This window comes from Rattus norvegicus, chromosome 13, assembly GCF_021556685.1.
Source record: "Rattus norvegicus strain SHRSP/BbbUtx chromosome 13, alternate assembly SHRSP_T2T, whole genome shotgun sequence".
Lineage (NCBI taxonomy): Eukaryota > Metazoa > Chordata > Mammalia > Rodentia > Muridae > Rattus > Rattus norvegicus.
Window position 1 is genome coordinate 66,544,857 of NC_141546.1, and position 23,443 is coordinate 66,568,299.

General features: G+C 47.1%; 1 protein-coding gene across 3 annotated transcripts in view; it reads right to left on the bottom strand.

The window, feature by feature from the left end:
- Window positions 1–14,004: 14,004 nt before the first annotated feature.
- The window catches only part of C13h1orf21 (similar to human chromosome 1 open reading frame 21), a 217,115-nt gene continuing 207,676 nt past the window's right edge, over window positions 14,005–23,443 (bottom strand). For 2 of the 3 annotated variants that reach the window (NM_001433973.1, NM_001105959.2), the window contains 1 exon segment: window positions 14,005–22,873. In NM_001433973.1, the coding sequence (NP_001420902.1) occupies window positions 22,835–22,873 (39 nt within the window). In that variant the 3' untranslated portion in view covers window positions 14,005–22,834. 3 annotated transcript variants of the gene reach the window in all.

Below are 23,443 nucleotides of genomic sequence, written 5' to 3' on the forward strand. Positions count from 1 at the left end.
GAGATCTAAGTGCGGAGTGTCTCCCTCTTATAAACACACACACACACACGCACGCACGCACACACACACACACACACACACGAGCATTAGAAAACTAAATAACATTTATTGTCATTTATGCAGCATGTAGATAATCTTTAAGGCAGTTTATACCCTGCCCTAGTGGTTTATAAACACTCAAAGATTAAGGACTAAGAGGCATGCTGGGTCGTTTAGTAACACCTGTCACTTTTGAGCATTCACACGTGCCCGGAAGAGGGAAGGGCATCAGTTTCTCCTAGTTCTCACCGCCCAGATTTCCATCTTAAACAAGAGAATACTGAAGCCCGGAGAAAATAATTTTTCTTCGAATTCACCCATCTGGTGCGTGATGGACTTAAGATGTGAATTTGGAATGTCTAATTCTTCTGCCCCACAGCTGTTCTGTGTATCATCCAACCGCGTCTACAAAACTGTATCCGGTAATGGCTGTGGAGGCCACTTTCTCCATAGCAGCTGCTGTGGTGACTTTAAAATATGTCCACACACACCCTTTGGCTTTACCCCCACCCCGACAAGAGAGGGCGCGCTGAATTCTGTAGTGGATTAAGATTTGAGCTTAGTAACTCAATTTCCAGCAAACAGAATAGAGAGGAAAGGACAGAGTGACTTCCAAGATCAGACAGAAGCGCATGGAAACTTCTGATACTCTGGGGGTGTGGGGGAGGAGGTCGGCTGCCACGTTATGAGCACCTTTAGCGGCTCTAGGAGAGATACCTGTGGTGGGGTTGAGGCTTTCTGTAGACAGCCGCGGGAAAACTATCGGTTGTTGCTTGGGTGGAAGCATGGATTCATCAGCCCTGCTCGAGCTTGCAGATGACGTTAGCTTTTGCTTCCACCTTGTGAGGCACCTAAGCCAGAACCATCAGCCTATCTGGCCTTCAGCGCCCGACCACAGGTACCGGTGGATACCATTTTATGCTGCTAAGTGTTGGGGATGACTCTTACACCAGGCACTACAGATCATGTGATACTGGAGGCCTTTGCCCTGGGCTTTGTGGAAGCTCTTGGCGGCGTTCCCATCTCTTCCCGGGGATGCTAGGGCTCTGCCTGTAGTTATTCCCGCTTCCTTGTTTCTATCCAGCTTAGTTTATGTTGCCCACGGCGGCGGCTTTCAAACACAACAGCAGGGCAGGCGAACGGCGCTTTCTCTCTTCGCCTGGCGCTCACGTTAAGTAATCTGGAAGGGTGTAGAGTGTGGGAGCGAAGTCCAATTAAAAAGCCTGGCTGGGGCTGCAGAGATGGCTCAGTGATGAAGTGTTTGCTGAGTCAGCACCCACAGGGAAGCTGGCCACAAACTTCTTGGGAGGCAGAGATACGAGATCCGCGCGTGGATCTGGCTAGCTACAGTAGTCCAATCAATCACTGAGCTCCAGGGTCAGAGAGAGACTCTCCCTCCGTGTATAAAGTACAGAGTGATCTGGAAAACACCTGAAATCAGCTTTGGGACTCCACATGTGTGAACTCATAGATGTCCTTGCGTCTACATACACATACGACCACACACGAGAACACATGTGTGCCCCACCACAAGAAGATGTGTGCACTCTCATAAAATAAATAAATAAATAAGTAAATAAGTAAAATATCCCGCTTGCTGAGGCCCTTGATATTTGAGACAGATGACAGGGCCAGGACTTGTTAATACAGTCATTTAATATATACACACCCTTTCTGTGAGACTATGTGATAAGAAATCAAAGCACTGGAAATCTTACACTCAGCAGAGAGATTTCATAATTGATTGTCTTTTTTTAATTTTATTTATTTTTATTTATTTATTTATTTATTTATTTATTTATTTATTTATTTATTTATTTATTTATTTTTGGTTCTTTTTTTCGGAGCTGGGGACTGAACCCAGGGCCTTGCGCTTCCTAGGTAAGCGCTCTACCACTGAGCTAAATCCCCAGCCCCCCCCCCCCTTTTTTTTAAAATGGTGTTTCTTCCAAAAGTCATGGTTGGACCAGGTCTGGTGGCGTTTGTCATCTCAGCTTCTTGGGGAGGGTGAGGAGAAAGGTCCACTTGTGCCTGGGAGTTCAAGGTCAAGAGAAGGAAGAGAAATATATTGTTGAAAATATGGCCTCAATTCACAATGATCATACAAACACACACACACACACACACACCACACACACACACACACACACACACACACACACACGCACGCGCACACACACACACACACATGCACACACACACGATGCATGTTAGATGTTAGATACCAGGGGCAAAATCTAGGGCCTGGAGATCCTTTGGTGACTGGAGTAGCCCAAATCTCTGCCTTCATCAAGTTTACTCTGGTGAGGGAGTCAGACACAAGCAAACAGGGAAGGAATACTTTAGGGTCTGGAAAGAAAGGGCAAATGTGGAGCAGATCCTATGCTCCAAGGCAGGTGTGGTCGCACTGAGGAGGCAGTGACTGGGAAGGGGACTCCCTGGGCTCCGGGCCAGTGAGAGCCAAGTTCAGCATCCCCTGCTCTATGCCGAGGAGACCACCAGTTTATCTCGGGCTGGGAGTGGCTGCCCACTTGGCTTCTTCTGCTTCTTCCTAGAAAGTGAATAAGGAGTACATTCCCACTTACAGTAAACTTTAGCCACAGGGCTGTGCTTCCTCCCCCACACCGCTGTGCTGGCTGAGTTCGTGTGTCAACTTGACATAAGCTGGAGTTGTCACAGAGAAAGGAGCCTTCCTTGAGATTGCCTTCATGAGACCCAGCTGTAAGGCGTTTTCTCAACTAGTGATCAAGTGGGAGGACCCAACCCATTGTGGGTGGTGCCGTCCCTGGGCTGGTGATCTTGGGTTCTATAAGAGAGCAAGCTGAGCAAGCCAGGGGAAGCAACCCAGTAAGAAACATCCCTCCATGGCCTCTGCATCAGCTCCTGCTTCCTGCCCTGCTTGAGTTCCAGTCCTGACTTCCTTTGGTGATGAACAGCAATGTGGAAGTGTGAGCTGAATAAACCCTTTCCTCCCCAACTTGCTTCTTGGTCATGATATTGGCGCAGGAATAGAAACCCTGACTAAGACAACCTTGGAGAGACTTACAATGCATGTGAACACGACTTTTTTTGAGGTCATTCACGGAGGCAGATTTCATCAGCTGGTAAAAATGGTCAGCAAATTCCAGGCACAGGGTCAGGCACTGGGTAGAAAGTGCCTGCCTTCACTGTGTTTGCTTACACGATACAAAGCAACACACATCTTACAAAAGCAAACAAGCACAGATGGGTGACACATGCTGACCAAGGTGTGGCTGCTCCCTCCAGGAAGATTTTGATGGAGGCAGTGAGGAGTGGCTTACAGGGTCCCCTTCTCATCCTCATGGTAGGACAAGAGCCACATCAGCCCCTGCACATGGCCTCATCGAGGCAGATGGTGACCAGTCAGAAATCTGGGCCCTTGCACTTCCTCAAATCAGTCCCAGTCCTTAGGAAGGCAAGAGGTGTCCTGACAGAAAGGAAAAATAGATGAAAGATATTCCATCAGTCCCTACATATCCTGTTTTTAATTGATTTGGACACAGGCTCTTCAATCAAGGTATTAATATTTAATTGTCCTGTCAGGTCAGATCCTTCCCAGTCCGACAGTTAAAAATGGCTTGGGATAGAGGAAGAGAGAAGTTGGGAGGATCTCAGGAAGTGAGAAAAGCGAGGGGCTAGCTCAGAGAGGGTTATCATCTTAAAGACAAGGAGGAGGAAAAAGAGAAGGAGGAAGAGGACAGACACTGGCATCGGAGTCCTGGGAGGCAGACATCTCAGTCTTTTTTGTCTCTGTTCCTTTTGTACATGTGAAAGCACACACTGCTTTTTATTTATTTGCCCCTCCCCCCAAAAATCCAATAAGAAACTATGTTGGAATTTAGGCAGTTAGGTGTCTTCAATGGAATGTCTGGGGAAGAAGGCTGCTGGTTCATTCAGCTTTGGACATTGTGATGCAAACTATTAACTTCATACAAAAGGACCATAAAAAGGTGGGGGGAGCAATGATGTGTTAGGTAAGTTTATGGATTTATGTTAGCCTGCATTCACAGTTACCCTGTGTGTAGCCAGCAGGCTACAGCCAACCCATCGGTCCCAGCGAGACGTGATTTCACATGCACGTTTCTTTGGAAATGTTACCACCATCTTGGCTGCCCAGTGTCAGGGTAGCAAAGAAAAATGGCTGGAGAACTATTTTAGGTAAAAGTACTTTTAGAGACGGCTAATAAATGTCTCATTGTGACTCACTCACATGCTATTAATAGGCAGGAAATGACAGGGGCAGAGCTAAATTCCATTCATTTTCACCCTCTTCTTTTGTTCCTCTGTGTGTTTGTGTGTGCCTAGGCATGTGTGTGTGTGTGTGAGTTTCTATGTGTGTGTATGTGGTGCCTGTGCCTGTGCATGTGTGTGCAGCACATATACACATGGAATCTCTCTCTCTCTCTCTCTCTCTCTCTCTCTCTCTCTCTCACACACACACACACACACACACAGAGGAACAAAGGGAGAAGCTGAAAATGAATGGAATTTAGTTCTGCCCCTGTTATTTCCAGCCTATTAATAGCATGTGATTGAGTCATAATGAAACATTTATTAGCTGGGTGGACACCACTGGCCTCTTCACAAACTTAGAAAATGTGTGTGTGTGTGTGTGTGTGTGTGTGTGTGTCCATGCATGTGTATAGAGGCCAAAGGAAAGCTTTGGGTGTCAGTCATCAGGTAACATTCACCTTTAAACAACAACAAAACAACAAAACAACAACAACAACAGCAGCAGCAAACCATATAGTGGCTCTCACTGGCCCAGAGCCAGTTGCTGCCCCTCCAATGTGACCACACTGCCTTTGAACATAGCTTCTGCAATCCAGCTTTGGTGCTTGTCAACTGAGCTATCTCCCCTGTCTCATTCCTCCTTAAAAACAGAAACAAAAACAGAAACCAAGAGGTGAAGTTAATCTTACTAGGCTCCAGTGTGGGAAAGGGCTTTGCCTGTTGAGCAGCCATGACCCTTCCTCCGGGGCCCAGTCACTTCTGACCTTTTCCGAACAAAGTTTCAACAAGTCTGATAGTCACAGGAAATCACACTGGAGTGATGCCCTGAAGAAACAGAACTGATTCCAGTATGGTACCCATCTCTCCAAGTCTGCAAGTTTTGAGGCATTTGTTCTCTGAAGAGGAGTTTGGAGATATGGGTTATGTCTGGATGTCTTCTCAGTTAGGCTGGGATGGTCCCAGCATTTAACAGGGGAAAGAGGTCAATGCTGGACAAGCTTTGCTGAGCTCTGGGGTAGTGACCTCTGGGAGAACTGCCTCTTCCCATACGACTGGGATGCTCTATTTGGATGCTTGATAAAATGAAACTGCACTCCACTTGGCTTGCGGACATGGAGGATTTGTAGCACATTTTCAAATGCAGTAAGTTTTCCAGGAAGGCATCTGTTGCAGAATCAGGAAAGGACTGCATTTTGTATTCCTCAGAACTTTACTAAGATTCACTCCCCTTTTAGAAAACGCATGCACATGCTCCCACACACATGCACACACGCATACACGCATACACACACACACACACACACACACACACACACACACACACACACACACACACACACGTAAAGAGGTGTTATCCCTGGGCAGGTAGGCCTGGGCTGTACACAAAAACTAGTGGAGCAAGCCAAGGGAACAAACCAGTAAGCAGCTTAGCCCTGTTTTTGCTCTAAGTTCCTGCTGTGAGTTCCTTCCTTGGCTTTCCTCACTGATGGCCTGTAACCTGTAAGCCAAATAACTCACTCATTCCCAAGCTCCTTTGGTTATGGTGTCGCAACAGAGCAACAGAAAGCAAAGTAGAACACAGTGGATAGCTGTAAACCTATGCATAGAAACACTTACAGAACCTGGTTCTTTTCCAGTAGCTTGATCAAAGTATGTCTCCTTCTAATAAAGGTACACTTAGTACATGAAAGTATAAGGGCTTTGCTATTCTGAGACATAAATTGATAGTAGAAAGGTGTGACAATTAATTTTGTCAAATTGACATAATGTGGAATCACTTGGGATGAGAGTCTCAATACACTGCCTAGGTCCTGTTGTCTATGGAGATTTTCTATTCATGTGGAAGGATCTGGCCCACTGTGGGTGGCACCATCCCCTAACCAGGGTCCTGGATTTATATAGGAGCAATCAAGCAAACAAGTGAGCACGTATTGATCAAAATGAACTTCTCTCTGCTCTTGAGTGCGGATGTGATGAAATGAGCTGTTTGGAGGTCCTGCTCTGACTCCTCCACAGTTGTGGACTGTAACCTCAAACGGCAAGCTAAAAGAAACTGCTCCCCACCCCCCTCAAGTTGCGTTTGTCAGGCATTTAATCACTGGAACAGAAATAAAACTGAAAGGGAAAGAAGCGAGAAAACCAAGATGGCCTTCTGACATTTTCTTATAAATCTTTAAAATAATTTCAGGTAAAATCATGGACCACTTTCCATGAGCTACGTTTGCTGAAGGCTCCACACTTCGGTAAAGTCCTTGGGAACTTTGTTCTTCTCTCATTTTCTGTCTCTTGTCTGGAAAACCTCTATTCAACATTGCTTCACTCCTTTCTCCCTCTTTGACTCTTCAATAAGTGCCCAGAGTTGAGTAAGGAGCTGGAGAATGAGACCCAGGGCTTGCCACTCACCCGTTCATTCAGCGGGTACATTTTGATGTTTCTTGGTTGCCCCCGTCACAGCATTAGGTGGAGGGACCCCACTGGCAAGTGAAGAAGACATCATTACTTTCCTTATAAACAGTCTCATCCATGAGTTTCCCACTAGCCTGTGGGGTGAGGACATCCTTCATCCTACCTTCATGTGGGAAACTATCCCAAGGACGTGGTGCCTTTACTGAGGATGCCGTCCAGTTGCCCAGGGAGGGAACGTTGCCTGTAGGAAAAGGGGCCAGGTTTCCCTAGAGTCCACTGGGATGTCTCCATCAGAGGGTGTGAAGAGGATTCTAACAAACTTAAAAAAAAAAAAAAGATCCAAAACCATGGCCACCTAGACCTCAGCTATTTGAGAGAGAAAGCCTGGACCCAGGAAATAGCTGAAGCAGACCAAAACTGTTTGGTGGGATCCATGGCAGGGGCTCTAATAGTCTGTGATGCTGTCATGAGCTCTTCTAGCTTGGGGCTGGGGAACTTGGAAACCAGTAGGAGGGATCTGAGGAGGACAAATCCTGGAGGCCCTGGGTTTGGGAGTCTCTGGGAGGTGAAGTTTCCATGCTGGGAGACCTATGAGGTCCTAGGAATAAGAGATAAAGAGACCATGGGACTTACCTGGTGAAACAAGTTGACCTCATGAATGAAAAAAATCAGCTCTCTAAGGTAGGAGCCCTGGCTGCTACGTCATCATAAGTAGACCTTGTTCAGACTAGTTCTTCATTGCTCTTTTCCTCCCTTCCCACCTCTCCTTCCCTCCCTTCTCTCCCCCTGCACTCTCTTCCACTTCTCAAGAACTCATTATCCTTCTGCCTTAGGGATTGGGATAAGGGCAGGGGATTGAGGTGAGGCCCCTTGAATGGTTGTCACCCAAGGAATTATGGGGCAGGAGGACAAAACCTCTTAGGTAATTGCAGGTCAGTGCAGTCAGACAGAACATAGACGAGGTCTCAAAGACCAGATCATGGAGCTAAGCTGGGGTCTCTGGGTCACCTTTGGAAGCAGGACGCCTGAACTGAGTGACTCTGGAAGAATGAGAGGGAGGAAGGCACTTGGTGGGCTTTGAGTAGGCATGGGTGTTTCTCCAGAATTTCATTATAGAAAAGTGGCAACAGCCAAGTTACTGGGAGGATCTATTGATCCGTAGCAGTACCATAACAAGATACCACAGGGTAAGGGGTTTCTACAGAACCTTGGTGTGTGTGTGTGTGTGTGTGTGTGTGTGTGTGTGTGTGTGTGTGTGTGTAGACAATCTCATTTTGTAGTCTATACTGGTTTGGAACTCTGTTATCTATGCTGACACTGAATTTGCAGAAATCCTCCTAGTTCAGTATCCCACTGGAGTGCTGGGGTCATAGGTATGAGATGTAAATCTTGTCTGTCCCTTGTAGGTAAAAATTGTCACTAGTTATAAATAAAAGGATCCACGTTTAGGAGTTTCTATGAGCCATGCTGGTATTGAAGATTCATTTCTCAGTTAGATTTATTAAGGGATAATTAAATAACACAAAATATACCTTTGAATAGTATTTGATATACCCCGTCTCTAGGGAATAGCTCCGGATCTCTTTGCAGTTTCCTCCGTCCAAATCCTCCACAATACAGATCCAAATCTGTCGTAATTTTCCATTATGTCTTAGAAGAGGAATTGGAGATTGGCCCCCTTCACTTTACCAAAAGCTGTGGGTGTTTTTTCTTATTGTATCTGTGAGTAGCTGCCCCCTTATCATTTTCCTTATATTATATGGATCTACCATAACTGTTAAGCCATTTTTCAGTCGATGGACATTTGAGTAGTGTTTATCTTTTGACTCTCATGAGTGGTTGCCATGGATATTACTACGCAAGTCTTGGGTGGGTGGGGTTCTTTCTCTTGAATAAGTAGTTGAGTGTGGGAATTTTGGAAAGCATGTCAAGTGGATGCCCTCAATTCTGGGGTTATAGACACTTGTGACCACGCCCAGACTTTATAATGTGGGTGCTGGGGTTCAGACTCATGACCTTAGGACTGATTGCTCAGCAAATGATCTTACCCACGGAACCGTCTCTCCAGCCATGATTTTGTTTCTTGGAGACAGGATTTTAGGAAGCTGAGGTTGCCTTTCTGGCTTTACCTCTGTGCTAGGATTACAGGTGTGGAGCCATCGGACCATCCAGTTTCAGCTCCATCTATCTAAAGGACAAGTACGCCAGGAGTGGTGGCGTTCACTTGTGATCTTGGCATGCCAGAGGCTAAGGCAGGCGATGAGTTAGAGGGCAGCCCACTCAAGCTATTAGTGAGTTTCCTGATCACTCAGAAACAATGATTACTTTGTCTCGAAACAAACAAAAAACAAAAGGCAATGCTTTCCCGGAATGAATTCCTGTGACACCTTTGTTTGGAAGCAATTGATCATGAATGGGTGGGTCTGTTTCTGGACTCTTACTCCTAATTATGGTAATCTTAGAAACAAGCTTTGTTATTTCAGTCCACTGGTCAGGTTTTAAATAGACTGAACATTTAGAACCCCCTGGCTGTCGGTCTCTTTGGATCTTAGGATTCAAAGCAAACACCATTTTCTTGTGATGGAAACTCCAGGCAGGCACGCCATGCCAGGCTGCAGGGGCTCCGGTTTTGTTCTGAGGAGTAAGCTAATGTTTTTCCCACAGGTGAGCATACATCTGGGATGGGGAAGTCAAACCGAACATCTCACACCCAAACAAAACGGGCTGAGGCTTTCTCGAACAGGTACTCAGTCCCTGTGCGAAGATTCTAACTACCATCGAAAGAACGCCACAAGCTCCAGGACCAGAGTTTTCTAGGAAGAAGATGAGGAGGGTGGAGAGAAAGCCAGAACAACGGCATAATATTCTGGAAGCTTTGCAGTTAGGGTAGGGTCCTCCAGCAGGACTAACCAGAGCTGAGGCCCTGATTGCCGCGTGGCCAGCTCCCCTGGGGCTTCTCTTGGAAAACCAGCATTTCAGCTACAGAGCTGCTGCCTGTTCTTCGGCTGGGAATTGTTAGCAGGCTCGAAATAGACCATTCATTTTCTTCCACTTTTAGCACAGAAGGGTCTCACAACTCCAAATACCACCAAGGACCTGAATGTTTCCAGTCAAAACATTCCCCAGACCACAGCCCTCTGGTAAGAGGAAGGGCTTTGGAGAGAAAACAACCACCCACCAGCCTGGAAACCACAGAGTACACAGGACACAGAGGCCTCTTGCTCTGAAATGCTGGGGGGCCTACTGCCATTGATCCATAGATACTATCTTCTTCTCAATCGGCCTCCCACTCTGGGCCTTAACAAATACACCAGTTTGCTAGGTGTGGGGAGCAGTGATTGGCTACTAGTTGTCACGTGTTCTCAGAAGCTGCCCGTCCCAACCAATCAAGCAGTAAGAATGGCGCACTGTCGAGGAGTCTGGCAGAGATGGTTCTGTGGGTAATGGGTGCCGTTCTTCAGTGCTCCTTAGTACAATAAGGCTTCTGGGGAATCCAAAACCACACGCTTTCGTTTAGAAGGGGTTGTGTGCTGTCTACCGGAGACTTTGGGCAGATAGGGTCCAGGGGATGACAGGGGCTTTGTGATGGCTGGCGATAGAGTTCCCAGGGATGGTTTGGGGAGAACCCTGTTACAATGCCTGAGATACTAGATGATGCTCGCAGATCGTTACTGTTCCTCACTCATTTAACTCATGAGCTTAAAAGGCTGAGAAGAGAGCCATCAGCTCCGGAAAGCAGCAAGGGAGAAAAAAGGGAAGGGGGGAGAGCCAGGACTTAGTAGGTGGCAGCCTCTGTGTGAAGGGCTGCTTGAGGGTCAAACTGGCCAGCGGGTAGAACTCGGTGTCTCCATACCGTGCCTCCAGGCAGTGTGGATCTACCCGCAAAGGACTGCGGGCCGGATTCAGGACAGGAGGGACACACTTAGACACCAGTTTCTGTTGAAGGATGGGCAGAGTGTCTCGGCAAAGCCACAGTGATGCCAACGACATCAGGAAGGGTACTAGAGCCGAATGGTGATAAACAGGCCTCTGAATAGAACCAACCTGAGCTGGTAATGTATTTCTACCACTTACTTCTGTGTGACCTCAGGCAAATTAATTTCTTTGAGGCTTAGTTTCTTTAACTATAAAACAAAGGGTCAGTAGCCATTTCTTCTTTCTTTTTTCTTTTTCTTTTGGCGCGCACTTAGTATTTTATTTATTAATTAATTTTATTATTATTACTTTTTTACTCATCCACTTTGCATCCCAGTCACTAGGAGTTATTAGGTGAATTATCTGAGCTCACAAGGATGGGTCAGAGGATGGCTCTGCCGCCCGTGTGGACTCTGCCAGTGTTCCGGGAGACCATGCTACCGAATGAGAATGCTTCAGACTTCTTCCCAATCCTTATTTGAATATTTACATTTTGGAGGCTCCTCCAAGCTCTTCCCTTCCAGTTGTGGTTGGGAGGTGGGGAGAGATATTTGAGGTGACCCCTGGAGCCCTCTGCAGTGTCCTCTGAGACACCAGAACACCATTGTGTCAGCAGAGTCAGTCACCAGACCCACCGTTTCAAGGAGAAAGGAGGTGTTGGGAAGAGGTGATGCCAAGTTTCTTTGTTTCTTGGGTCAAAGCCCCTGAGTAGAGGGTGGGAATAAAATCAGACCAGGTCTTGTTAGTGACCTCGGTTTCACTCCTAGCATGATGGCGCTTGGGAAAAAGATTCCCTTTCATGTGCCCTGTTCCTCACACACTACCCAACCTCGCCTTTAAATCTAAAACTTCCAGTCTGATCTTGGAGCACTGGCATCTCTGTGGGCACTGGCCTGGGTTTGTGATGGATAAGTATCCCTTGGAGGCTTCAACTGACATAAACACCCACCACCCCGCATCCCCAGTTTCCAGTTGACCCTCACGCCAGGAGGAGAAAGCTGGAGTCTTTACAGCTGCTGGTTATTGGAGACTCCATGCTGTTGCAAACAAGGCTCTCAGCCCTCAATCTGACAGGAAGTTACAGAATCCAGCATCAGACTCATGGCCCACAGATGGGCATGCCCGAGCTCTGCAAACAACTGGAGTGAGTGCTTGACATTCTAGCCACGAGTCTGGCTGCCCTGTTTTGGGTCAAACAATTCCCACACTTACCAAGATGGTCTTCCTTTGCCAGGAACTCAACCACTGCAGTACTAGTAACGTCAGCTCCTTTCCCCAAAGGCACTGGGTGCTTAAGCCCTGCTTTTCTGTTCAGTCTGCCGGAGAGACCAGGTAGGGAGTCTGAGGTGTCTCTCCCTGCCCCCAAGTCCTTCTTCACATGGAGACTTTTCTGGGAGTGGGGATTTGCCTTGATTTCCTGACAGCAGACTGTAAAGAGTCTTGCTGTCTGGGTTGAGTTCTAGCCTCCCACAGTTAGGCTGGTCATAGCAGGGTTAGCTGGGTTGATGCAGGGATAGAACAGGCCTAGAATATATTGCATGAAGTCAGCTAGTAGAGTGCTGTCCTGTGAAACAGTTGCCAGGAGAAGAAACAGTCACAAAAGCCTCCTCCTTTGCAATGGCAGGAACAAAATCATGCCTAGGAACCAGAGAACCTGGAGGTCTAGCCGTATACCAAGATCTTGGTCACATGGGAATCGCTTATCATTAGGATACGTTCCCTGTCTGCTTCTGTAATTGGCACTGGGTGGTCTCTATCCCAGGCCTATTCAGCTTTGCTCTGTCCCTAAGAGATTGCTCCTGGAGGGTGTAGTTTCCCCCGGAGCAAGCTTAGTAGCCCGTTCTCCTCCTCTCCCCAGGCTCCCTAAGGATGGGCCCTTCTGCTGAGCTGTTTGCTAGTGTCTAGTCAAATTGCTGAAGGCCACGCATGAATCCCCTCCAGCCCCTTACCTCACAACTGTCCAGGAAGATACATGAAAATCCCCAGTACAGCTCTATGCTTCAGGGAATGTGGACTGACTTAACCTGAGGTCTGGACATCCGTATTAGGGAGAGGTCCCCACTTAGCCTAACATACAGGCATGGCGAAGACCTATCTGTTCACGGACTGAGTAAGTCCTGCCAAAGTGACACCATAGCTGCTTATTAATTTATTTAATGTGTTTGAGGTGACAGATTCTCGCTCCCTGCCTACTGGTAGCCCTTGTCTGAACCATGAAAACCTGGGGTCACACATGTTTGGAATGAGAGTTACTACCAGCAGGCATTTCTCCTGTGGTGTTTGGAAGCGCTCGGTAACTAAGTTGTTTGGAATTCCTGCCTCCATAGACTGCTGTTCTCTCTGTTCTCCACATGCTAAACCTCGGGCTTCCGTGTCTTCTCGCCTTCTCACTCTGGTTCTCACACTCAGGCCATCACTCACCATTCTGAAACCTGTAGATCAGAGTTTCTGAGGAGTTAGACGGGATGGCCGATATACATATCCGTCTGTCTAACATCTAGGGCTCTGCCGAACACCTGCGCATGTTTTAAAGACCCCTTGGTGATTCTTCTTGTCAGTTTCTGGTAGGATTCACTGTATGAAGAGGCTGCTGGGCCAACAGATCAGACCAGTGCTTGTCAGAGGTGGATGGACCCTGGGTGCCATGGAGACTTCAAAGCCAGCCAGGTAGTGGAAGGGTTGAGCTGGGCATGTAATGCACAGGCTCCCCGTTCATGCTGCCCCTCCGGCCTGGTTTGCCTCTAGAATGGCAGCATCTGTATGTCCTCAAATCCCAGACCCTCTACTTGAGGGAGTCCAGAGCTTAGCTTACAGTGAACAAGTAATGTGTGTGAGCTGGCAGAATGACTAGAACAAATAAATACATCTTTGGGAGACAGATGGCCTTTTGTTAGGTGGTTTCTAAGGACTGCTTCTAGCCAAACTTATGAGGAAACTATTGTTTTTTTATTAAGTGCAAAAAAGGTTAAGCAATTTTCCCAAGGTCTCACAGTAGTGTGTTTGTACTTGCATATGTGCACATGTGTGTTCATGTGCATGTGTGCACATGTGTGTGCACCTGTGTGTCTTGTGGGGAGCACGCAGAGATAAAGTTCCACAAGACATTATTTTGTATTACTCCAAGGTGTGCATTTTTATCAGGTGTATGGATTCGTGAGTGCTCTGAAGCTGATGGGCAACTCTGGAGAAGGCGAGATGCTTGGGGGCTCCCAACTGGGTATCTGATCGAGCGTGTGCCCCATGGAAACAGAAAGGAAAGAAGACAACCTCACAGAAGGGGAGTTAAGAGGAGAGAAAGGGCAGGCAAGGATTTATCCACAAAGTCTCACACAGACATTTCTATCCACTTCATCCAGGATCCAGGTAGTCAGAAAAGAACAGAGCCAGGACAACTGTTAAAAATTATTTAATAGAAAGTCCAATGTCAAAATGTAACAATAAACAAAAATACACATGTATAAATATGTAGATATAATTAGACTCGTATACTTTCTCAGACCCTTTTCAAAATGGAACAGAATCATCAGAACATTTTGATAAGTCAGATCAAAAATATTCAAGCCACAGTCCACTGGTGCCATGGGATTGGTATAGCCTAATCACTTTGAGGGTTCAAAGACTTCCATTCAGGAGAGTGATGGGGTACTGACAATGTCCTTTCTGGGGGACCCAGGGAGGGAAGGTGAACAAAGCCTGGCTTTGTACAGTGTGTCTGTTCTTAGCACCGGTAGCCACTGCTGTCTAGGAACAGCTCCCCTGTCAGTGTTCTCTGTTACTTAAATTGATCCTGTGTGAGTTTGTTTGCCTCAGACTTCTCAGACTCAAAGCTCTTGGGGATTGCTCTGTGACTTTCCCCTTCCGCAGGCTGAGTGCCATACAGTGGTTCGGGATGCCATTGCCGTATTCTGATCTGGGCCAGGGTAGTGGCTGTTCAAGTGGGTGTCCAACACACCAAGAGTTACCCACGGTCACACTTAGTTCAGAGAGGAAATCATACCTTCGCACTGTTTTACATATCATTGTTTTAAAACTGTGCCCTCTTCTTCTGTCTCTTACTATAAAAGTAAACGGATGTACACTATGATGGCTTACTGTACAGAGGGCAGTACCTCACAAAGGTTTTGGGGCAGCCACGTGGGACAGAAGCCCTGACTACTTCACAGGTCCATGTGCAGGCAGCACGCCCCTCCATGTTCCCAGCCCCATTCGAGCTGATCTTTCAGGGGCTCAGAAGGGCAAAGCTGGGTTGAGGTTGATTGTTTCACTAGTAGGCAATGGTCCTAAGTAACCACCAATACCTGTGGGAGGAGACATTATGCAGCCTTTGATGCCTGGCTTGGACCGTGTCTTGGCATCAAGATGGAGATGAGGGGAAATGAACAAGGCTGGGGGAGGGGCGGAAAATGACACGAAGTTGATATGCGAGAGGCTACATGTTCCACTGGCTTCCGGCATCCGCATCAAAACAGACCAGAGTTAGGCATGTGACAGAGGGAACCACAAGACACAGAACCAGAAATCCTTGGGTGAGGAGCTGGAGGTCCAGCTGGGAAAAGAGTGGGCACTTTGAGCCTCCACATCTATCTTTCTTCCTAGAAGGGGGTGTGGATCTCCGGTATGTCTGGCTGCGCACAGGAGGGCAGGGGCAAGCAACCTGAAGCTGCAGGAAGGGAGCGCTGCCTGGGATCCCCAAGCAGAGGAGCAGGGCCATGTGGCTAGAAAAGCTGTCTTCAGCCTCCGGCCTCTCAGGCAAACTTTGCCCCATGTGAGTCTCTGCTTAGCTTTCTGGACAAGCTGACTTATTGCTAGGATTCTGATGGGTCTAGTTCTGCTTCTTCTGCCTACAACTTTTCTTTCTTTTTGAAGAGAGAGAGAGAGAGAGAGAGAGAGAGAGAGAGAGAGAGAGAGAGAGAGAGAGAGAGAGAACTCGACCCCCAGTGCTGTGAACTGAATAAGTTTTTGTAGAAAACCTAAAAGGTACTGTGAATTGTTTCACAGCCAGATTCTGCTGTCCTGGTCTTCCCTGCCTCACTCCCTGCACTGACAGTCCCACAAGGTCCTCAGCCACTGTGCATAGTCTGCATTTGCTCACAACCTTGTACTTTAGGATAAAAACAAAACAGAACAAACCCACCCCCCAACCCCCCACAAGCTGCCCAGCTCCTCTCCTTGGCAAGGCTCAGGTATGCCTTTGTGACCTAGCAGAGGCCTGGCTGTCTCCCTGGTCAGTGACCTAACCCGGGGAGAGGGAGGGCTATGTAAAGGTTATGAATTTGGTTCGAATCACACACTAAATAGGGAAACCCTCGCTGCTTCCTGAATGTTTATTTTAGGGTACACTCTCATCTCAACCAACCAAGAGGTATTTTAGTCATTTCTCTAAAGACAGGTCAGGCTGACCCAGTCCTCTTTCCCACGAATCTCCAAACTAGATCTAGCCCAGGGGAAAGCCCTTGAACTCAAAGACGTTTTTAGAGGCGGGGAGAAAGGATGGATGGGCATCACTCTTTTCAGCCAGTAGCTGTGTAATCCCAGAGGAAGGCGTTCCTTACCCCGAGAATGGTCACATCCAGCTCTAGGACCAACGTGGGGTGGAGTGAGTGCAAAGGTGTGTCAGAAACTCTCCTTCATACTCTGAGAGTCCACAGGGAAGCCCTAGAGCCTGGTTTGCTACCCTGTTCTCATGCTACTCGCTTCTCTCTGCAACTCTAAGCTCCACCCCTTTTCCCGTGAAGGCCCAATGGTGTGAAGGCCGCATAGCCATCTCCACCTATGGTACGTCTTATGCTGTCCTCTCAGCCTGGATGACTCCTCTGATAGCTTTCCCTCTGTGCCCGGACAAGGATGAATTTTGTTCTCGTAGTTTTCTGGAAGCTTCTATGCCTGAAGCTGGCTGGCTACCACAGCAATCTGATCCCATAGTCTGCTGTGATTTCTCTAAGGTGGCCCTTCCGGGATTGTTTCCCCCTTGTGATAGGCTCCTGGAAGAGAGAAACTGTGGTTCGCCTTTATATTGCTTGCCCATTGGCTCAGGGCCTGGAGCCTACCAGGAATAGCTACACCTAGGACAACCGGAGGAAAGGTATCTTAACTCTCCAGGTTGATGACAGAGCGCCCCAGCAGAGCAGCTACAATGTCACAGTCAAGGTCACACGGATGCGTGGGGTTGATGAGCCATGCCATGGCACGTGTCCTTGACCACACTGTGAGCTGGGAAAGAGCATGACTCACAATGCCTACCCAGAGACCCAGAGGCAGAGACACATGCAGACACAGGCACAGAAGGGTACAAAGTGAGAGCCCACTCACAGACCTCCATGCTCCCACTAGATTTGACTAAGATGTATGCAAAAACAGCCACGGGTTTTGCTGAATAAGTGTCCTTACAGTTACATGGATAGCCCCCTAGACATTACTGCAGCGGTTACAGAATGGTAAAAGCCAGCTTCCCCCTACCCTCATCCTGTCTATGATTGGGTATTTATGTTTTCTTTATCCACCTATCTTTGTGTATGTGCTAAAAGAATAGATCAAATTTAAAGTCCTAATAAGGCAACTGCCTGGATCTGATCCAGGAAAATGGTAACTTTTATGAATTTACTTCTTTGGATGAAGAAAAATCTGGCTTGGAGTCTCCTGCCAAACTTTCTTTGCTCACTTGTCTGTGAAAGGTCTGGACTGAAATGCCTTTTCTTTTCCTTTCTTCCCCCCCCCCCTTTCTTTCTGACTGCTGGGGTCTGAGCCAAGGAAACCCTACGATCTAACTTTCAACTCCAGAGAACCAAAGGCAGTTCTTGCTACGTTTATGTTGTTCCTTTTCCTTTAACTCTTATTCAGTCAAAGTCAAAGACTTGGTCTAAAAATAACCCTCAGGAAGGGGAGAAGAATGGGCCAAGGCAAAGAGACAATGTCTTCTAGGAGACTTCGGGGTGGTGGGGCCTTCCTGACTTGAAGGAATTCCTCTGGCTTCTAAGAGATAAGAGCCATCCTCATATCATCCTGAAGGAATGTGCAAGTTGCTAGGTTAGAAACAATCAGGATCTCAAGGATCCTGTCACAAGGAACCCAGGCAGGGAATTTCGTGGATGAGGGTGTCCATGGGTCCCCTCCACGTGGCACCTTTATAGCTGCTGTAAGGATGAGTTATCTTTTTGCCCCATGCGTTTTGAAGCAAGGCAATGAAGTCTGTGGAGTTCCTGAGCTGCTGGCCTAACCTTAGACTAGAGTGACTCTCTCTAGGTCATCACATGACTGAAAACGTTAAGATCTTGAGAGTTAAGATCTAGGTCTGGTACTTAAACTAGCTTGGAAAGCCAGACTCCCAGCTCAGCAGTCAAAAAGAAATACTCAACTGTGGCCCACCAGAGAGGATCTCTGTCCAAGTGAGTGGTCCAGGCAGCATCTCCTCAGTCCTTCAGGTCTCTACAAAGGTGAGGCTTTTAACCTACCAAAGAGAAGCCCCTGAAGAAACAAGCTTCGGGGACCAAGAGGGGGAAAACCAAACCCATAGCATCCAAAAGGTGGGGTACGTTGCCTCTTAGTGCTGAAAGGATGTGACCAAGCCTCCTCTCCAAGCCTTTTCCCTCTGAACCCCAAAGTCCTCTGTCACCAGTGACTTCTTCAGGTTCTTGTGCAGTTTATAGGTTTAGGGGAGGCCAGCTAAGACTCCCCATGAGGAGAGTAAGCTGGTAACCCAGCCAGAGAAAGACTGTAGAAGGTGGATGCCCCCTAAAGACTTTTTTCACAGTGTTACAAGGTGTGTAGTAATAGTAGTATTAACAGTAATATACTCTAATGACATTTCCTCTTTCAACACGTGTGTTTTCACTGGACAGATGGATTCAACTGTAAGACACACTGCTCAGAACATGGGGGTGAAGGGAGTATTTTGAGGAACACACGAGAAAAGGACAGAATGTCATCGGCAACATCTGGCACAGACTGAACACAAGTAACAACCATTAGAGCTCCTTTTCCTCTTCCCATCCAAGACGAAATCAGATCTCAGATAGACAAACCTGAAAAGCTCAGCTTCATTAATGGCTCCCAGGTTTTGTCACGAGGGGCCTCTAATCCTCCCACAGACTTGTGAGAGGTTTTTTTTTCTTTCCTGGAGATCTAACAATAGAAAAGGTGACTGTGGAAATCAAGGTGTCTTCCCCATTAGAAGAACCATCCATTTGTCTGCAAAAGGAGATCCACAGACCTCATTCAAGGGATTCCAACAGTTTATCCCAGAGCATCTGTAGAGGGGCTCACACAGCTTTGCAGGGGCACCCTGGGGTCTGTCAACCCACCCATGACATCTTGAAGCCCCTGCTTCTAGCTACCATTTCATTATGCCTTCTAAATACATTGTCCCTTCCCACCAACCATGCCTTGAGTTATAAGCAACTTAACAAAAAGATCAATTTCTAAAGCCGTATAAAGAAATACAGCTCAGAGATAGCTTTCTGGTGGAAAAAGCCAGGGAGGCAGAGTTTACATAAAGTCAGAGTACAGTGTGACACTGCCCCCATTCTTCATATTTTCCTTCATTAAGAAGGTGATCTTTTCTTTTACTACAAAACAGATATGTTTAATGAAGTCTCTTTTCTTAGGACCAGTAGAGATGGGGCAACTTTTAAATTCTCATCCAGCATCTAAACAGGACTTATCGGCTATGCCCAACTGCACTGTAGTTGACTGAGGTAAAACTCAGGGGAGGTGTCATGTGTTTCGGCAGGGTTATAGGACTTCTGCTGTAGAGGAAGAAGTGTGATGAGGTTGGGTGGAGGACGAAGTTATAACTTAAGGTTGGCGGCCATTGACCTGGTCAAGTGTGAAGCTTACCACACGTGGGCTGCTGTCTCTCTGGTACGGCCACTTCAATACCTGGGTACGCCCAAGGCACAGAGTGTCTCTATAGTGGAGGAACTCGCCTGGGAGCTGCGAGCCAAGGCTATTCCTGGGGCATGCGTTTCTTGCTTGAGTCATCAAAGGCCAGCTTCAGATGCTAGGCACAGCAGACAGGGAGAGCCCAGCCACTATGTGGCTGTTTCTGGGGGCTGACCTAGTTTTCTCATCACTGGACTTTGTACCTTCTTTGTTCCTAAAGAGACCACAATGTCACTCTATGTCCCTATGCTTAAGCCTGGGGCTGGGAGGCCTCGTGGAGGTAAAAGGCTCTTTTGAGTTTCCCTGCCAGTATGCAACACGTATTCAGTTATGAGAGCAGTGCTCCGAGCGCGGTCCTGAATCTCTGCCAAGCAAAAGAGAGCTGTGCACACACTGCTGAACCTTTACAACTCTCTACAACGTGGAGGACAGGAGCTGTGTGCAACCCAGCTACACATCTTGCCAGCAGGCCCACTCCACCCACTGGCCACTAGACCAACTGCCGTAGCACACAGCCACTCTAAGAGCTCTCCAAATAGCCTCTGTCCATTTCTTTTTTAAACATTTATTTCCTGGCTTCACTAGGCCATTTTCGTCCTTCCCTCCCTCCTCCCAACTCCTGAGTCACCCAGACAGGACAACTAGATGTTCCACCGTTCATACTGTATTATTCTTTTCATTCTACCTGAGACAATCTGCTTAGTGTTCTGATATGGGGTGTGGGGCTTGTAGTTTTAATTTAGATCCTTCCAGAATGTATAGAAAAATAAAAGTACAAACACGAATCACTTGACAGTTTTATGATTCAAACCAACAAATGGGAAACAGACAGTTTTGAGCGTTGCTAACACAGTCAAGCATTTCAGGCCAAGCCGGTCAACCATCCCATTTCTTGGACCTATTTCTAGAGGTAACCAGAGTCACGTCTGAAGATAGAACCACTTTTGTCCAGCAAAGTATCCGAGTGAAACACGGGAGAGGAGAACCGTGAAAACTGCTGTTTCCTAAACAGCCCTTAAGGGGTTCATTAACACTCAAAAATGAGGTTCCCGAGAGACCCGAGTGACATCCGAAATGATAACTGTGACTGAGGAAAAGGACATGGGTGTCTTGTCTCCGGGTACAGGGAGTTGGTCTTCTGGGAAGACACTGTCTTAGACACCAAATAGAGGAGTCAAATGGAAGATGGTAACGTTCACTTCCTTCTTGTTTGATAAGAACATGAGATCCCGGAAAAGGCCATCCAGAGAACAGGGAACAAAGTCTCCAGTGAACAGGGTTGAGGTGGGGTTTAGCGGTTCATTTACAGTTGAGGAAAACTATTTTCGTCCTTTGGCCAAAAAAACACACAAGGGGAGAGAACTTAAAACCCTAGACTGCTCGGCTCTCCCTGCCTTTTTCTGCTTGAAGCTGGATAAAAAACCTTAGCTTTTGGCTGAAACTCTATTTACGTAACAACCACAGCTGCTCCCCAAAATAGCAGCTGCCGGCTGCAAGAATTATGGGATTTTGTTGCTAACACCCGAGTCCATTTTCTACAGCGCTCGACTGCATTTCCCCCACCCTCGCTTTTGCTGCCTTGGGTCTGACAGGAGATGAAGAATCTTGCCATTTTGTGGACAGCTTTGAAAGTCAAGGCTCATTTTAGCAAGAGCGAACTTAGCTTCCTGTTCTAGTCTGTGGCAGACAATTTTCTGACAATTGGGAACAGCTTAACTGTCTTCCAAGGTGGCAGGCAGTGTGGCCGATAGCAAGACCCTTGAAATTCACAACCCTTAGAAAGACACAGCATTCCTCTGTGTGTGTGTCTGTGTGTGTGTGTGTGTGTGTGTGTGTGTGTGTGTAGGACAAGCCCACCCCTGGACTGCTGGCATGGCATTTAATAGGGTGCCCTCCCCTGAAAGTAACAAAGAGAACCCTCATCAAAGCTATCAAACACGATTTAAAAAAATACAAAATTATTTTTCTCCTTTTGATTGCTATATACTTGTGACAATATTTGTTAAAAATATTACTTCTGTCTTTGAGAAGAGACCATTCTCTTCATATAGTATGGAAAAATAAACTCTACTGAACACACAATCGACACTCCCCACCACCAGGGGCTTTTGGCTTTCACATCCTCCAAATAACATCACCAGTCTGAATGTCCTATGTTTTCCAGTAGGCAGACAGTTCTTTCTTTTACCCACACCACCAGAGCTGGAGACGTAAACGAATGAGCAAAGCTCAAGTAACATACCGAATTGGGGATTAGAAAACAGCGTGGCGTTTTAATAGCTAACAAAGTGGAAGGTTAACGGTGGTTTCCAGCCCTCCTAAGGAGTCACCGGGTTGTCCTCATCTCCTCTGACCACTCACAGCCCTTCCAAACCATGGTCGATGTCACCAGAAGGGTGGGGAGCCATCTAGGCCAATCATCAGTGTCACTGTGAAAGGAGGACTTAGCTTCCACACCTAGGGTCATCTTAAAATACTGAACTGGATGAATGGGAGAAGACAAGGATACATAAAAACAGCAAAATGTTTATTTTCTTAGAAAAAAAAAAAGGCGAGGAAGGAGGGGTTGAAAATGATTGTGGTCACGTGCTCACACCTCCACTTGCGTCTGAGCAAAAGCCAAAGCTACACGCTTAGTCCTGCACTAAGAGTCCTAGTCAGTGGAACGACCTACTGCTCCCTCGCTCGCACGTTCCTTTGTCACTTCCGGGAGTCAGGTCACAACAATTGTGGCTCTTCTGCTTTTGAGCAGAGAAACTAGGCTCACCATGGTCACCATCCAGTGTCCATAGCCCCACATTACCAGTGAGAAGCAAGGCTCAGGCCATCTCTAGACCACTCGAAAGAGACGGAGAAGGAGAAAAGAGGGGAGGGATGCTTGACATCAAAGCAGAACCAGGCTAGAACTGACGTCTGTATCAGAGTTCACCTCTACCCCACCGTAGAGAAATCAGGCTAGAGAGCATCGTGAAACCAACAGGATCTTTAAGGTGAACTGCAGAATTTTGCTGCATACTTGGACACGAGAGAAGTGAAAAGTTGTAACAAGTTTTAACTAGCAGCAACAAAGAAAGTTCCAGAACAGTTTTGTTTTTTGTTTTTTCTTTTTCTCTGTGTGTGTGTGTGTGTGTGTGTGTGTGTGTGTGTGTGTGTGTTTGTGTTTAGCAATATTCCTTTGCAGGTTCATTAAGAAACACTGTAATTTAATGGGGCATAGGGTATGGAACAGTCTTCGTTTGCTATAGTGCTGTTCAGTGAAGAGAACCGACCTTTGCAAAGGTTTCAACTGGGGTGTAACCTATTTACACAGTAGTAGTTCCTGGTCTGACTGGGAGAATTGATGCTATGTGATGTCCTCTTCTTCAGAACAGTAATCCCGACCCTGGGAAGAAAAAAAAAAAGAGCAAAGGTTACAGGAATAAACAAGTTAAACCAGCGACTGGAATAGTTACGGCTGACCCGTTTCCTTCCGATTTAGGTTTGCTTTGTAACAGAATCAAGTATTCATCAGTGACCATCGGGTTCAGACGGATGCAGCACACACAGGAGTGCACACGAGGAGCACGCACGCGTGCATGGTGCATGCGCACACATGGGCTGGTTTTTAAGCTCTATTTATTTCAAGGCATCATGGACCCAAGCCCATAATCAGCTTTTTAAAAAAGTGCCAGTAAGAATTTATCTCAACTTACATTACAGGCGTGTATGAGGTACAGCTTATACCAGAAAGTCAAAGTGCTGATGCGGTCAGGAGTTGTCTCTCAGCCGGAAGGCTCGACTGTCACCCTCAGCGGCTCACAATCTGCAGCTCCCTCCCCATGCTTGGATTTTAAAATCCAAGGAGGAGGGTGAGTGATCCAGGGGGATGCCTAAGTTTTTAATTCACACTAAAATGGCTTAGATGATGAACAGCAAATAAGGATTTTATGATCACGTGCGACAGATCTGCGGC